At 42.1% G+C, this 16,633-nt stretch overlaps 1 protein-coding gene across 3 annotated transcripts in view; it reads left to right on the top strand.

Annotated features, from left to right (window-relative positions):
* The window catches only part of ankrd6b (ankyrin repeat domain 6b), a 219,020-nt gene that overhangs the window by 176,055 nt on the left and 26,332 nt on the right, over nucleotides 1–16,633 (top strand). For all 3 annotated transcript variants that reach the window (XM_078542411.1, XM_078542408.1, XM_078542410.1), the window contains 6 exons: nucleotides 593–691; nucleotides 3,776–3,874; nucleotides 9,919–10,017; nucleotides 10,157–10,255; nucleotides 12,162–12,260; nucleotides 16,541–16,618. In XM_078542411.1, the coding sequence (XP_078398537.1) occupies nucleotides 593–691; nucleotides 3,776–3,874; nucleotides 9,919–10,017; nucleotides 10,157–10,255; nucleotides 12,162–12,260; nucleotides 16,541–16,618 (573 nt within the window). The remainder of the gene's footprint in view (nucleotides 1–592; nucleotides 692–3,775; nucleotides 3,875–9,918; nucleotides 10,018–10,156; nucleotides 10,256–12,161; nucleotides 12,261–16,540; nucleotides 16,619–16,633) is intronic.

The raw sequence follows: 16,633 nt of genomic DNA, 5'->3' as shown, positions 1-16,633 counted from the left end.
GTAATCATTAAGGACCAATTTTAGCCCTGTCTACACGGCAGGATTAGGCAATCGGGGAGTTAAATAGTAGTTGGGCTTTAATGCGTTCTGATGTGTTCACAGCCATCCCCATTTTAACTGCAGGGTCTCCAGCAGTGTTGGGGCTGCTTACCCCAGGCAGGCTGGGACGTTGTAAATATTTAAAAGTTGTGATCTGATGAGGTTATTTGGAACCTGGCACAATCTTACCTGGCAATCAAGGTAGCTGCATCCTGTGTCTGGCCTGCCAGTGCAAGCTGCCACCAGCCATTGCCAGAAAAGGTCCAGGACAACAACATTGTAACATTTTTTTTGAAGGGTTCCTTTGAGTCTGGAGGAGCAATTGTGTTCCTAGAAATTCATACGAGGTAAACAGCACACAAAAACTTTCAAATGATCACATTAAATTGAAAATTAAATAGTGGGGTGGACAATTCTATTGGGTTGTCTGTTAGATAGTCTGGGCACAACAATGGGATTTATCCAATTTCATAAGTATCAGGTAAATTCCAGCTCTGATCTATTACTTAAAACAATTTATTCCTTATTTTCCCTTTCTGCTTCTCTATGACAGAGTAATCAAACAGCCTTGCATCGGGCAGCTATTGTGGGTAATACTGAAGTCATCTCAGCACTCATTCTTGAGGGGTGTGCTCTAGACCGGCAGGACAAGGTGAGGAAGACATATCATTACTTCACAAAAGATGTATAGATGGCAGCAGTTTTCTCTGGAAAAAGCAGTGATAATTTGGCCCAGGTTTTCACCTCAATGGAGAGGCTCTTTGCTGTAGCGAAAATCTGGGATATGGCCGAAAATTCTAAACCCTCAAACCCAGCACTTCCCATCTTGGCAGGGGTGAGACTGGAGTTGGGCCAGGGTTTGCACATGCATGATTCATGGAGGCAGCTGGCCATTTAAATCACTAGCTGCCTCCAGTGAAGTGGGATTTTGGAAGTGGAATCCAGAGTGTGCAGAATAGAACAGGTAAGAGGAGATCTGAACTTGGTGGATGTGTTTGGAGAGGTAAGGTACCCCTTTTGAAAGGCTTCCAGGATACCTTTGGGAGAAGTAAGGCACCCTTTGGAATTGTTAAAAGTGAACATGATTATGCACTTTTTACGCACAAAGCCATTAGAACTGTCAAGCTGTCAAATTGCTGTTCAGCTGTCAAGGAACAGTCCAGCTGTCAAGGAACTGACCAGGAACTATCCAGCTGTCAAGGAAATTTTCAGGAGCTGTCTAGGAAGTGTCAAGCCTGTCAAAGCTGACCAGGAAGTGTCAAAGCTTTCAAGGAACTGTCCAAGGATACTTGGTGAGTTGGCATGGAGGGGGTAAGTGTGAAGGGTGGGGGGCATGGGTTGGCACTAAGATGACAAACAGGATATGAGGGCAATGAGGTGGGTAGAGGAGCACTAAGTTAGCATAGGAGATATGGGGAACATGAATTGGTAGGGGGGCCATGGGGGGGAGGTTGTTGGTGGGGGCATGGGTTGGCATAGGTTGGCATGAATGGGGTATAGGGAGCCTGCAGAGGGTTTGTGAGCGGTGAGGGCTGGATTTTATAAATAAATTTATAAATAAATTTTATAATTTTTAAAAAATGTATTTAAACACAGTGTTGAGGCACAGAGGCAGGCCTTATGCCCAGCCTGCCTCCGCACCTGGCAACCTGGGCATTTGTTCCAGGGTCGCATGTCCTGACTCTTGTTTCAGCCTATTCCCCACCCGCCTCAACCAAAAATCCGACCTGCAGGCAGACATTTTGTAAGGTCAGGCTTGCCAAGCCAGGAAACCTCCCGACTCTGCAAACCTGACCAGGGGGCAAGTCTGGGCCGGCATCTTTGGAATCTGGAAATCAATCCAGCCCATATTGATGAGATGAGAGGCTTCCTGATTCTTTTGGGGCAAAATTTGGCTTGGGCAGAAATGTAAAACATTCAGTAGTAAATTGATAGCCCCGTTCACATTCTTCCAAATTTTGCACAATTTGTCTAAGACGTCTTTCGTCCCCTTTGTATCTGGAAGCTTGTAGTCATTTTGCGTATTATGAGATTGTCCAGTCTGACCCCAAACCCTATAGAATATGAGTCCATAACATACAATCCACCAGTAATTGACACTAAATTGAGTCTCCCTCAGAAAGGGCATACAGATAGTAGACAGTGTGGGAGAAGGACGAGCCACATGGTATAGTGGATGTTTCCATTCTGAAATAGATAAGAGAAGGTGGAGCTTCACTTTGCATCTGACCATGCTGTGCCTGAGCTCAGAGTACTTAATGCTGAGACTGAGTGAAAAAACTGTCATATTTCCACAAAATTGACAAATCGTGTTTCTCTTCAAATAAAGTAGTATTCATAACACAAGTGTCTGACAGTGGCCAGGGAGAACCTAACCACCACCCCTTGATATTTGTCATGAAACTAACAGATAATTTTCATAATATGTTTCTGGTTTACTGTGAAGTAGGTTTATGGGGTTAAGTATAGTTAGGTCTGTTTGTGTGATTTAATTACATTTGGAGTCAAGTAGACTGCAAACTTTAAGTCATCAAAAGTGCTCGACATGCTAATGAGTAAACATGGATGCTGGTTTAGCATGTAAGGTATGAAATGAATTTGCATTTTTAGATAAATGAAGGGATTATTTGGATTTTGAAAGGATCTTAGTCTGTTTACAACTAGCCAGATAAGCAAGGCTAAGAAATATGTTTATTTTTCCCAAAGGTTACTGACGATATATAGTGGCAACATGGAAGTTTTTATATTATGAGGAAGATTGAGTTTCAAAGATATATGGAACAACAAAATTTACATATTAAAAAGAGAGACACATTTATAAAGGAAAATGAAAGGTTATGGGTCAGAAGGCCATGTAAAAGGTCTAACAGGAGTGTGTGAAATAATGAAGCCTCCAGCTATCTAACGAAACTGAAGCTGGAGATAAGCCATTTGGAATTCCATTATCCAGGGCATGGTGTTAACTTGCTGAGTTTGTTTTAAATCAAAAATCTATTGTGCACAATTGCTTTAAAAGGAGTGTAACTGGGAATCAGATTAATTAATAATTTTAGAAGTTATTATAGTAGTAATTGTCTTATGTATGTGCTTGACATCTTTTGTTTTGTTAATAAATATTTTAATTAGTCCTTTTTTAATTCTCTAAAAGTTTTGGTGGACTTTTTACTTCTGAATTCAGTACACACATCTCATAATAAATACAAATTGCAAAACCATTGTGATGGTGCGACCAAGTTTCCCTCGTGGATTTGGTCCGCCTGGCACACATCATCCGCCATATCATAACACATTCAATGGAATTACCATCACCAAGTCCCCCACCATCAAAATCCTGGTGTCATCCTTGACCAAAAGCTCAACTGGACCCTCTGCGTAAATGCCGTGCCTACATCATCGCTGGGTCAAAACCTGGAACTTACTTCCTACCGGCAGTGTGGGAGTAACTTCACCACACAGACTTCAGTCAGTCAAGAAGGTGGCTCACTATCAACCTCACAGGGCAACAAAAGATGGGCAATAAATGCCAATCTTGCCAGCGATATCCGTATCTCAAGAATGAAATTTTTTTTAGACAAAGTAACAAATTTTTCGTGTAATCATCTGTATTTATTTTAAAGTGATATTTGAATTGCATTGCTTGCCAACAAATTGCAGCATGTAACTTTGTAATTCATCTGTGCTTCCTCAGTGAAGTTTATGCTAAAGCATTTTCTTTGAACCTTATTTGCATCTTAAGGATGGTAACACTGCTCTGCATGAAGCCTGCTGGCACGGATTCAGTCAGTCTGTCAAACTCCTGGTCAAGGCAGGAGCAAACGTCCATGCAAAGAATCAGGTTAGAAAGAAGGATTGCATTTTTGGGTCATTTTAATTTTTTTGAATTAAAAGGTTTACTGATCTGCGTAATGGATTGTGTATGAATACTTTTGGCAATAGTGTAAATCAGGTAATATATCAGCCACTTGACTTCAATGGAAATGCAAATTGGGAGATGTGTAATGGATGACAGATCCCATAGCGCCCATTTTACATCATTGCCCAAAGTCAACATTATCCCTTGGGCATGTTACAGGAGTAATTTCATAAACTTTCCACTTCTTCACAATCAATAGGGATGGTTGGATTCATATTTTTACACTGCAGTGCGTCGTGGTTCTTGATGTGAAATTTTCCCAATGTACCATTTGAAGCAAAAGAAGCTAGAAGTTTTCAACCTTACCCAGGCAGTCATGTTTTCACAACAGGGCTCATTTTCAGAGATGTGTGGTGCATTTGCACAAAAACCTGGGCTAAAAGGAAAATTTCCATACCATGAGTACATTTTCCAGAATATGATCCCTGCTGTGTAAAATGCTAATGTTTTGCAGTAGTAATTATTAAGAAGCAGCGTTTTCTAACAAATCAACTTCTTTATGCAATAACTTTAATTACAGTATCTGTATGACTTTGGTTACCACATTTTTTGATGCATATTTCAACCTGTGAATTATGAAGTGTTGAGTCACTCCAAGTGTCTTTCATCCATAACATTTGTGCTTGCTGACATACAATGGCTCATGGTCTGACAGCACCTCAATTTTAAAATACTCATCCTTGCTTTCAAATCCCTACATGGCCTTATCACTGCATATCCCTGTAACCTTCTGAAGCCCTACAAATGTCTAAGATATCTGTGCTCCTCCAAATGTGGCCTCTTGAGCACCCCATTTTTTTTCCTCTCTACCATTGGTACCTGTGCTATTAAGGTTCAAAGCTCTGGAATTTCCTTCGTAAACCTCTGAGCCTTTCTATTTCTCCTTCTTTCTTTAACACGCTTCTTAAAACCAACCTCTCTAACCAAGTTTTTGGTAATCTTTTTGATATCCCTTTCTCTGTCTCTTTTTTTTTATTGATAATGCTCTTGTTAACTGCCTGGATATTTCGTTAAGTTAAAGGTGCTATATAAATGCAGGTTTTTGTGCTGACGGTAACAAACTTGTGGTGATCGGATATATTTTTCATATTACTTTGAACTCATTGTCAGTTTTTAAAAAATATGTTCTCCTTTTTGAGCTGAATTGAGCCACTTGATTTGAGGTCAAACTCTTGACTTCACTTGACTTTGAGGTGTGGGACAGACTGCTATCTATCAGTTTCTGAGTCCTTTTTTTCTTCTCCCTCCTCATTAAAAAGAGTGTTCTCTGCTTATTATCTTCCCTTTGACAAGCATGCAAGAAATTGTAGACACAAACCCAGCTGGCTCAGCACCAAGTTACCTGTATAGATTCTCAAAATGATTGACAAAACATTAGAAACAAAACACATTATGGTAAGAATCACAATGATACAGAAAGGGGACATTTTGACCCATTGTGCCTGTGCTAGCTCTTTGAAAGAACTCTCCAACTAGTGTGATGACCATTGACCTGGAAGCAGTACAGTTTGTTAATTTGTGTAAAATGCCTGTGGAATCTGTAGTTGTTTATAAGAATGTTTGAAAGGGACTTTTAACAATTTGCATCAATTATAAAGGGATCAATTGCAATTTTCTTGGATGATAAGAAATACTGGTCAATGTTGCCTGGCGATCCTCAACCCAGAAGCAGTACCAACAGGAAGGAAGTTATGAAAGAAGCCGTGTGGCTGGTGGACACATTGGAGAGCTGCGCACAAAATGGGAGCTACAAGCAGAGGAACTGGAGGGTGAAGACAATCAGTGCACAATTACAGACACAAAGAGTAAGCAGACAGAGACAGAAGGAGGAACACAGAAAATTCTTGAGAGGAGAAGAAGCAAATCACTTTCAGGAAGGGGTTAGTTTTTCTGTGTGACAAGAAAGGCAAGCAGGAGCTCTTGGAGGCAATGTATGAGCTGGCCAAAAAGGTCTCAAGCCTGGAAAGTTGTGTGAATAGTTTGGAGATGCTAAAGAGCTGGGTGTGTTCCCAGTAGTCGCCAGACCATGAATTGGGATGTTATTGGTTGGTTGGTTGAAAAGTAACTCGGGAAAGCTACACCATCAGGACTGTCGTGACCCGAGGGAGAGAGGTTTTTAGAAGTGTGCCTTGCTGATGATAATTGTACTTGTGAAGCTCGAAGGTGAAAGCTAGTTTTGAATAGGGCTCATGATCTACCTTGCGTAAATAAAGAACAGCATATTGTGGCACATAATGCCACATTTGTGCATGGAGTGATTTGAGCTCCTGGTTGCATAAGATGTATCTTTGTTGTATGGACTATTTAAAATGAAATTTACTTTTCTATTTGAGGTATCATTTGCATGTTAATTCATGTGTAATTTGCATTGGTTCTTATCCAAGTTGAAGTAGAAAAAGTGAAAAAAAAGATAAAAACAAAAAACTGCGGATGCTGGAAATCCAAAACAAAAACAGAATTACCTGGAAAAACTCAGCAGGTCTGGCAGCATCGGCGGAGAAGAAAAGAGTTGACGTTTCGAGTCCTCATGACCCTTCAACAGAACTGAGTAATATTAGGAGAGGGCTGAAATATAAGCTGGTTTAAGGTGGGGGGGGTGGGGGGAGAGAAGTTTGGGGGGCGGGGGGTTGTTGTAGGGACAAGCAAGCAGTGATAGGAGCAGATAATCAAAAGATGTCACAAACAAAAGAACAAAGAGGTGTTGAAGGTGGTGATATTATCTAAACGAATATGCTAATTAAGAATGGATGGCAGGACACTCAAGGTACAGCTCTAGTGGGGGTGGGGTGGAAAGACTAACAGGGCATTAAAGGTATAGATTTAAAAATAATGGAAATAGGTGGGAAAAGAAAAATCTATATAAATTATTGGAAAAAACAAAAGGGAGGGGGAAGAAACGGAAAGGGGGTGGGGATGGAGGAGGGAGTTCAAGATCTAAAGTTGTTGAATTCAATATTCAGTCCGGAAGGCTGTTAAGTGCCTAGTCAGAAGATGAGGTGCTGTTCCTCCAGTTTGCATTGGGCTTCACTGGAACAATGCAGCAAGCCAAGGACAGACATGTGGGCAAGAGAGCAGGGTGGAGTGTTAAAATGGCAAGTGACAGGGAGGTTTGGGTCTTTCTTGCGGACAGACCACAGGTGTTCTGCAAAGCGGTCGCCCAGTTTACGTTTGGTCTCTCCAATGTAGAGGAGACCGCATTGGGAGCAACAAATGCAGTAGACTAAGGGGAAATGCAAGTGAAATGCTGCTTTACTTGAAAGGAGTGTTTGGGCCCTTGGACGGTGAGGAGAGAGGAAGTGAAGGGGCAGGTGTTGCATCTTTTGCGTGGGTATGGGGAGGTGCCATAGGTGTGGGTTGAGGAGTAGAGGGTGATGGAGGAGTGGATCAGGGTGTCCCGGAGGGAACGATCCCTACGGAATGGCGCCAGGGGAGGTGAAGAGAAAATGTGTTTGGTGGTGGCATCATGCTGGAGTTGGCGAAAATGGCGGAGGATGATCCTTTGAATGCAGAGGCTGGTGGGGTGATAAGTGAGGACAAGGGGAACCCTATCATGTTTCTGGGAGGGAGGAGAAGGCGTGAGGGCGGATGCGCGGGAGATGGGCCGGACACGGTTGAGGGCCCTGTCAACGACCGTGGGTGGAAACCGATTTCTTGTCGGTAATTGTTTTTCATTTGGGGCTCATTCAGTAAATTTGATTATTTTGGGTTATGTTTTCTGCATGGGGATTCTAACACTAGTGTCAGTCTCCTCCTCCTTCCTTGTAGCCCTGCAAAATTTTCCCCGTCAAGTATTTAAGAGCTAAGCGATTTCACAACCAATGGATCAGATCTAAGTTCTGCAGCCTTGCCATTCTGCAGCCTTGCCACATCCAGTCATGAAAGGTGATGTACAATTAAACAACTCACTTGAGGAGGCTGTGTAAATATCCCCATCCTCAATGATGAGGGAGCCCAGCACATCAGTGCAAAAGACAAGGCTGAAGCATTTGCAGTCATCTTCAGCCAGAAGTGCTGAGCAGACGATCCATCTCGGCCTCCTCCTGAGGGTCCCTAGCATCACAGATGCCAGTCTTCAGCCAATTTGATACACTACAGAGAACATCAAGAAACTGCTGAAAGCACTCGATACTGCAAAGGTTATGGGCCCTGACAACATTTCGGCAATAGTACTGAAGATTTGTGCTCCAGAACTAGCTGTGCCCATAGCCAAGCTGTTCCAGTACAGCTACAACACTGGCACCTACCCAGCAATGTGGAAAATTGCCTAGTTATGTCCTGTCCACACAAAGCAGGAAAATTCCAATCCGGCCAATTACCGCCCCACCAACCTACTCTCAACCATCAGCAAAGTGATGGAAGGGGTGGTCTACAATGCTATCAAGAGGCAGTTACTTAGCAATAACCTGCTCACTGACACTCAATTTGGGCTCTGTCAGGGTCAATCAGTTCCTGGCCTCATTACAGCCTTGGTTCAAACATGGACAAAAGAGCTGAACTCGGAAGGTGAAGTGAGTGACTCCCCTTGACATCAAGGCAGCATTTGACCGAGTGTGGCATCAAGGAGTTCGAGCAGAACTGAAGCCAACAGGAACACCATCACCTGAAAGTTTCCCTTCAAGCCTCACCATCCTGACTTGGAAATATATCATAGTTCCTTCACTGTCAGTAGGTTAAGATCCTGGAACTCCCTTCCTATCAGCACCGTGGGTGTACCTACACCACATGGACTGCAGCAGTTCAAGAAGACAGCTCATCACCATCACCTCAAAGGCAATTAGGGATGGCCAATAAATGGTGGGCCTAGCCGTGAGTGAATAGATTTTTAAAAATTCACCTGATTTCCTTTTGAAAGTTATCATCGAATCATCTTCCATCACCCTTTCAGGCAATGCTTCCAGATCAGAACTCACTGGCTAAGTTATTTTCCTCATGTTGCCTTTGGTTCTTTTGCCAATTGCCTTAAATCTGTGACCTGGCTCCCAATGCTTCTTATACTGGAAACAGTTCTCCTTAGTTACACTATCAAAACCCTTCATGATCTTGAACACTTCTATCCACATCTCCTCTTAACCTTCTCTGTTCAAAGGAGCTTCCTAGCTTCTCTAGGATCTCCGCATAACTGAAGTCCTTCATTCCTGCTATCATTCTAATCAATTTCCTTTCTACCTTCTCCCTTGACATCCTTCAGAAAGTGTGGTGCCCGGAATTGTCCATAATACTTCAGCTAGGACCTAACCCGTGATTCACAAAGGCTTAACATAACTTTCTTGCTTTTGTACTCTGTTGATGGGGTAACTCTAGTAATAAAACACTAAGGATCTCATATACATTTTTAACAACCTTCTCAACTTGCCCTGCTGTCTTCAAAGCTTTGTGACCACAAAACCTCTAGGTCTTTCTGCTGTTACACCCCCCCCCATAAAACTGTATCATTTGGTTTATAATGGAGCCACATTTCAATACCACGTCTTCCCTTTGTTTCTGTATATTCTGAACACACTTTTGCTGAAAATATACAGTCCTGTCTTTTTTTTTTCCTAGTTTCTGCTCTTAAGGCTTTGTTTTCTGAAATCAAAATTTTAACATTCTCGATATATATTAGTATAGTTGCAGTGGAAAACAGAAATTTATTTTTTCTCCCTTTTCCTCGGCATGAACTAACCACTAACACTTATAGCCAGCAGGGCAAATGAATTGACTTATTTAGGGAGTCTTGTCTGTCCCATTTTCCAATTGGTTGTTTTGAAATATGCAGGAGCAGGTTGGGGTACAGTGTGCCTTCCCCTGGCTTCCTGAAGGGAAACGTCTAACCTCTACTGAGAGCCACCTGATGACTGTATGGCTGAAATTAATACATAGGGAATTAGCATGAAAACCTCTCAAGGTTAAACAAACTGATAAACTTCTTCACACAAAATTATGTTGTTTAGTAACTTGTCAGTCTTGCCGCTTGTGTCTCCCTTAAGGCAGGTAACATAGCCCTCCACTTGGCCTGTCAAAATGGCCATTCCCAGAGTTCTCGTGTACTATTGCTAGGAGGGTCCAGACCTGACATTAAGAACAGTGTAAGTGAGGGTGTGTTCTTTTATATTTTTGATATTCAGAAGAATTTTTTTCAAACAAAAAGGTGCCTTGCTTGTCTTCAGTATTTTTGTTGGTTTATATTCAGTATGACTTGGAGTTGAAATATTTCTGTTTTTGCAGATGGGTGACACATGTTTGCACATTGCTACTCGCTACAATCATGTGACTATTATTAGAATCCTCCTGAGTGCTTTTTGTTCTGTCAGTGAGAAGAACCAGGTCAGTGCATGAAAAGTTGCCTCAATACTGTGGGGGAGGATTTTTAGCTCCCTGGTAGGGGCGGGCACAGAGCTAGGCGGACAGGGAATTTTACACTGTCAGCCAGTGTGCCCTGGCTCCGTCCCAGCCCTGGGTTATTTTCTTGGGAGGCGTGGTGGAGGTAGGTGTGGAGGGCAGTAGTGCAGGTTGCCAATTCAATGAGTTAAAGGCCTTCTAAGGCCGACTTTGGAGGCATGTTCCAGTCGGCCTCCAGGTCCTTGGCGGGATCGGGGAGCAATATAGTTGCTTGGAGGCGGCCTCCCGGTGGCAAACCCAAGGCCAGCGCTCCAGGAAGCATAAAAAGCACCTCCCGGCTGGCCTGGCTTCAGCAGCAGCTGCAGGCTGTCCTGTAGGAGTTTCCCACAGCCTCCCACAATGCTGGCCTGGCTGCTGAGCATTCATTTTTAAGCTCAAAAAAGTTGGATAGAGGGCACCTCCGCTTTAGGGTGCCTTCTGCCACACTTACTTACCAAGGCATCCAGCTGCTGCTCCCAAGCTGGAGAGTTCCTATTGGCCCTCCAGCTTCGAGAGCCCGCCTGCCATCCTTAAGTGGACAGCGCACCTCCTCCCTGGCCAATAATTGGCCAATTCTGGGAAAAATCACAAGTGAGCGACTGTTCGCTACACAGCGCGGGCTCCTGACCCCCATTCGAGCTTGACATTGGGGTTCTGAAGCCCGTGGGGAAAATCCTGCCTATGGACATGTATTATTCTAATTTATATTTTATTAGAAGAGTGACATGTAAACACATTAATAGGCTTTAAATAATTAGGTGATGCATTTGGTAAATGAGATTAACAACTCCTTAAAGATGTGGACAAAGAGCAGTGCTAACACCAGAAACAACTAAAGTGGGCTTAACTGTTATGAATTACTGTCTTAAAAAGATGCAAAAAAAGTGCCACATGAAGTTTAGTATTCTATATGTTGTGATGTACAAAAATACGATGCTTTCAAATGTCAATTCGGATAGCGAGGAAAATTTAATTTTGGTTTTGAAGGTAATTGATTTTCATTCCATATTAATCTCAGTTGAAATTGTATGCTGATGTCAGTCCGGAACATGAAATGGTAAGCTTCCAGGTCATCACCTGCAACATTCATATGCATTCATCTCTCAATTGTCCATTCATAGTAGCCCAGATTTCCCGATTAATTGAATGTCAATTTAAACCTACATATTTTAAATAGTTTAACACTGGTATTAAAATCATACAAACCAGAAAATCTAAGCCAGTGCGTTCTATATGGAAAAGAGGATGGGAAACATGTCACACATTTGAAAAACTGGCAAAAAATTCCACCTTCAAAGCAACAAGGTTCCTCACCTCATACTTTTATGTTGTCCTATATTGAATATGTCGAGTGCTCAGCAATCTGGCACTCTCAAGCAGAATCAAACTTGTATCCAAGAGCGTAACCTGGGATATTTCAGGCATGCAGCATGTCATTTTCCAGTCACTAAAATGTAAGCACACCTGTACTTTCCAAGGCTGCATTTCCTACCAGCTCCCCTCCACTCTGAAACCGTTGGATCATGAAATCACCCCTTAGCTGGATACTTGTGTAGTATATTAGACAAAATAAAGTTGCATTGTTACTACTTGTTGAATTTCTCTGGCCGCCCTTCCATATCTGCTATTCACAAAGTATTGCAGTTAACCCCCTAACTGGTTTTGTTCCCTTGCTGCTTTACTCCTCAATGGTCAAATCTACACTGATCTGAAAATTATTTAGAACTTCTCAAACACCGCCCTAAGCTGACCTATAGACCGTTAGAATGGTGCCTTTACCAATTCAGCCTCATAACTGATAGAGAATGTTATAAAGCTCCATGAGCTCTCCTGAATTGATCTTTCCTCACAGGCCGGAGATTCCCCACTCCATATTGCTGCGGCTCTGAACCACAAGAAAATAGCTAGACTTTTACTGGAAGCTGGGGCTGATGGGAATATTGTCAATAATGTAAGTAGGCTTTATGTTATTATTCGTGAAGTTCTTTCAGTTCTGTGTGTAGATTGGCAGTGAGGGAAATAGCCTTGGTTTGCCTTTCAGCATGAGTTTAGCTGAGGCTTATCTAAAACATTATTCAAAACCATTACATTCCTTTTTAAAATGACCCAAATGGAAGCCGATGAGTTAAGCTTTGGATTCAACTTGAGAATTTTCCCCGAACATTTTGAAAAGTCTTTTCTTTAGCTTTCTCCATGCCACGTGCAGAAATATCTCTTCTCACCTATGGTTACAATGTAACCCAAATCCCATAGTGTTCATTTACTTCTCAATTATTTCTATCTCCCTTTTTTCCCACTTGGACCCTTCTGGCTCTTCCCTGTCCTGTTTCCTAGTCGTGTTAACTTTGTGTTTCCTCCTCTAAAGTACATTGCCTTCCTGCCATCCCATTCCAAAACCATCACTTCTATTCTGCCTTCCAACTTTTCTCCCTCGTGCTGCCATTCCAGCTTGAATTCCCCGTTGGATAAGCCCAACTATCCACAGTGCCTCTGTCTACTCCAAAGGGAAGAACCAGGATTTGTTGCATGATCCATGTGAGCAGCAACCCCAACTGGGCCATTCTCTTCTTGTGCTAACCTTCCCATGTAACAAACCCACAGCACGCTTCCCTCCAGATTGACTGTTCATCTACAAACAGGCCCTGACCATCCACACTTTATAGTGGATGACTGCTTTGATATCTTGGCTTTGACTGATATTTGGCACAAAGGTGACACCTTGACCCTTAAAGAGCCCTCCCTACTTGACTCTACATTCCTCCACCAGTGTGGCCCTTATTATCAATTACACCTTGGGCGGAATCTTCTTCCCTCTCTCATGGTGTGTTTGCAGTGGGAAAGGGCATTTAATCAGGCAGGATGTTGGTGGGTGTGGACCCTGCCATCTTCCTTCCTCCATCCTGATTAAGTCCATGGTGGGAAAACAAAGCTCTGCAGGCTGCTTGTGGTCTCCTGTGGTTTGGGCGGAGGGGGGAGCTGTGCAGAGAATGACACTGAGAACCACATCCCTGACCTTGCTGTCAGCCCTCCTAAACCCCCTCCCTTATGAACACCTCGCCTAAACCACCCCCCCCTCCCCCAGCCGGTGAAGCCCATCCCACTATTATTTACCTCTGGCCTGGCTCGCTGTGCCATCCTGGGCCTCCAGTGGATGTCGCCCTGGCAGCAGCCACCACCTCCCTGTGATGCTGCTGAGCAAAGGAGCTGCCATCTTCTGATTGGCCATCAACTCTCAGTGGGTGGTACTTACTGCCCCTGGGGTCCACCAGTCCCACCGCAAGCCTTTTCCTCAGCATTGTGCTGTGATTCCTCATCTTTAATTATTTATATCTTCCCTCAGCCCTTTATCCTCTGATTTCACTGCCCTTCCATTCTCCCAAAAGCCCTTCCTCCAAGTAAATTCTCCGATCTATGCTCCTACCCCTTGAACTCATCATCTCCCATGGTATCTGATCTGACAAGGTCATCTCCAACCACCTTGTATCCCGTGCCATCCATACCTCCCTACCCCTTCACAACTCACTCCTGCCTGTTTCCATTGAAACCAAAACTCTTTCCCCAAATCACAAATCATACATATTCATTGCTATAGCTGAATGGCCAATTCAATTTTATAGCTTTCTTTTCAAATGAGGTAAAATATTTTTCAACTCCATCCTCTGTAAACTTAGGCATCAACCGATGATTTTTAGTTAAATCAAATTCCTCATGTGAATCAAAGGCACCATCTAAATCACTATCTCTGTTCTTCCTTCATTCTAAGTTTCACTTTAGACAATTCATACAGCCTGACTTCTTTCTCTCTGCTCTCTATCTCCTTCTGTCTCTCTTTCCTCAATTGCTAACCTCTCTCTCTGTGAAGTTCAAGTTCCAGCTTTCACATTTCTATCCCTTGTAATCTTACCTTTTCACTTTCCTGCTCCTCCTTTTCCCATTGAAGCTTTTTTATTTCTAGTTCTTTCAATCTGTCTTTTTTCTTTTTCCTTCTCTTTTATTTCTAACTCGAGTTTTTTTTCATTTCTCTTTTTCTCTTTCTTCCAATTCAGTTATTTTCAGTTCCATTTCTTCTTCAAGCTTCTTCATTTACAACTGAAGTCTTACTGCCTCCAGCTGTGACACACTAGTTTCAGATATCCCTTCCTCCAATTTTAAATAGTGGGTAAGTACTTTAACCATATCAGCCTTACAAAATTCCGTTTTTATCTCCGCCTGCATTTTATCTGCTAATTCTTTCAACTGAGTTTTAGTCAGAAATTTCAAATACTCCATAGTTATATTTTTCACTCCCAGAAAAGTCGAAAAAGTCACAGCAATTGCCAAAGCCATTTCACAGTCTAACCACTTTGAAACCCCTCAACATAAAACTCCTGAGTTCAGCATTCTTCTCATGCCCGTATCCCTTGGGTCCACAAACTCTAACCCAATTAAGTCATTTTAACAATCCCAGACGAGCCCCCAAATTTTTTATGACCACAGCCAGTGTTAATTGCCGCACAAACCAAGCCCTAGAGGGAAACTTGGTTTACAGGCCATACCTTTCTTTCGTGTATCCTGAAAACGAAAAGAAGACATGTCGATCACGGCAGTAAGAGGTCCAGTAACACTTTTGGGATTTTAAAAATTAAAAGTGTAGGTTTTATTAACAAGAATAAAAGAAAACTTAAGCACACAAGATTACAGTTACACAATTAAGGTTAGTTTTACAAAATATTCCCCCAAAAGACTCCCTACTTGGTCAGACCCACAAGTAAACACCTCCAGGCAATACTCCATTATAGATGTTAACTATAAAAAAAACATAGTAATATTACATAAGGCAACCTGCTGTAGTTTCAATAAAGGCATACCACATGACCTTCACTCTCTCCCACTCTGTGGTGGAATCCACTTCAGAATAAAACTGCTTGTTGAGTCCAAGACTGGTTCAAACGGCATCCTCTCCCAGCCCAGAGACCCAGCTATAGCTCAACAGCTCAAACAGCTCCGGCTATCTCCACAGTAACTCTAAAATTCCTATTTTCCCCTTTCTTCACTGGTTCCATTATTCTCACACCTCTTTGAAACTCAAATCCTTCCAAATATAAAATCTTTTATGTCTCTATCTTGTCTTTGCTCTTGGGTCAAAAAAAATAATACCCCCTCTACTATTTACCTGTGGAACTCCTACAAACATGATTCTTGTAACTTCTGACTCCCCTTTGATATTCAAACAAACTCTCAACTTATCTAAAAATGCAAATGTTAGAACTAACCTATTTACTTGTACCTCAACCTAACACCTCTATCATTTTCATACCAGACAACCTGACTCCTATTAAACTCTGCCCAGCTTAATCATATCACACACACACATACAGACACACAGCCTTTTCCACAGAATAACACAATATTCCCCAAAAATATTTTTTAAAAATCCATTCTCACACCATCCATTCAGCTGGCTTTGCTGCTTCGCCCCCCGCCCCCGCCCACCTCACTTGAGAACTTCAGAACTTGAGTTCTGAAGGAGAGTCATATTCAACTCAATGTTTGACTGTTTCCTCTCTCCACAAATGCTGCTGGACCTGCTGAGTATTTCTAGCACTTTTCTATTTTTATTTCAGATTTCCAGCATCCCCAGTATTTTGCTTTTATTCCTGTTTATCCACCTTTGCACCTATGGTGTAAATATTTTCTTTCACTTAGATAATTAGATGGCAGCATTCCCTGAATGCCATTATAATTATTTGGTAGAATGATTTTGTTATGAAAACTTAATTAGATTTAATGCAGAAGTTTGAATGAAGCAAGTGAAAACAAGCTTTATGAGGAAATTAGACAATTTGGCTATAAGGTTTATTCTGAAATAATTTGTTTGGTCTGTGTAGGTACATTGTTGATTTTTAAAATTTTTTTATCGACTGTGTTGATGGCATGTATTATGCATGATAAAAGTAGGAATCGAGGAGTCAGTTAAGCGTTAGTTATCAACTTACTTATTAATTGTTATAGTGAATGCTCAAGATTATGTTATGACACAATAAAGGACTTCAGTTTAGGTAAATCAGTTGACTGCATTAGATACGTTTTGTGCCTAGTCTGGCATAAAATACAATGGATAGTTCAGGATAATCATAATAAAACACATTGTTCCACTAATGTGTTGCATTAGAGAGACTAATACCAGTCAGGTTGAGTACTCCAACCTTGATTATATCCAGAAACTATTTACCTCTTTGATTCTTTCTGTAGGCCGGTCTGAGCCCTCTGGAAGCAGCTAGAGAGAATAATAGCCCGGAAGTGGCCCTTCTTCTTACCAAGGCACCACAGGTAAGGGCTTGTGGT

The sequence above is a fragment of the Cetorhinus maximus genome, chromosome 5 (assembly GCF_964194155.1).
Source record: "Cetorhinus maximus chromosome 5, sCetMax3.hap1.1, whole genome shotgun sequence".
NCBI classification, from domain to species: domain Eukaryota; kingdom Metazoa; phylum Chordata; class Chondrichthyes; order Lamniformes; family Cetorhinidae; genus Cetorhinus; species Cetorhinus maximus.
Note: the sequence above shows the minus strand (reverse complement) of the source record. Positions and strands in the feature narration are given on the sequence as shown.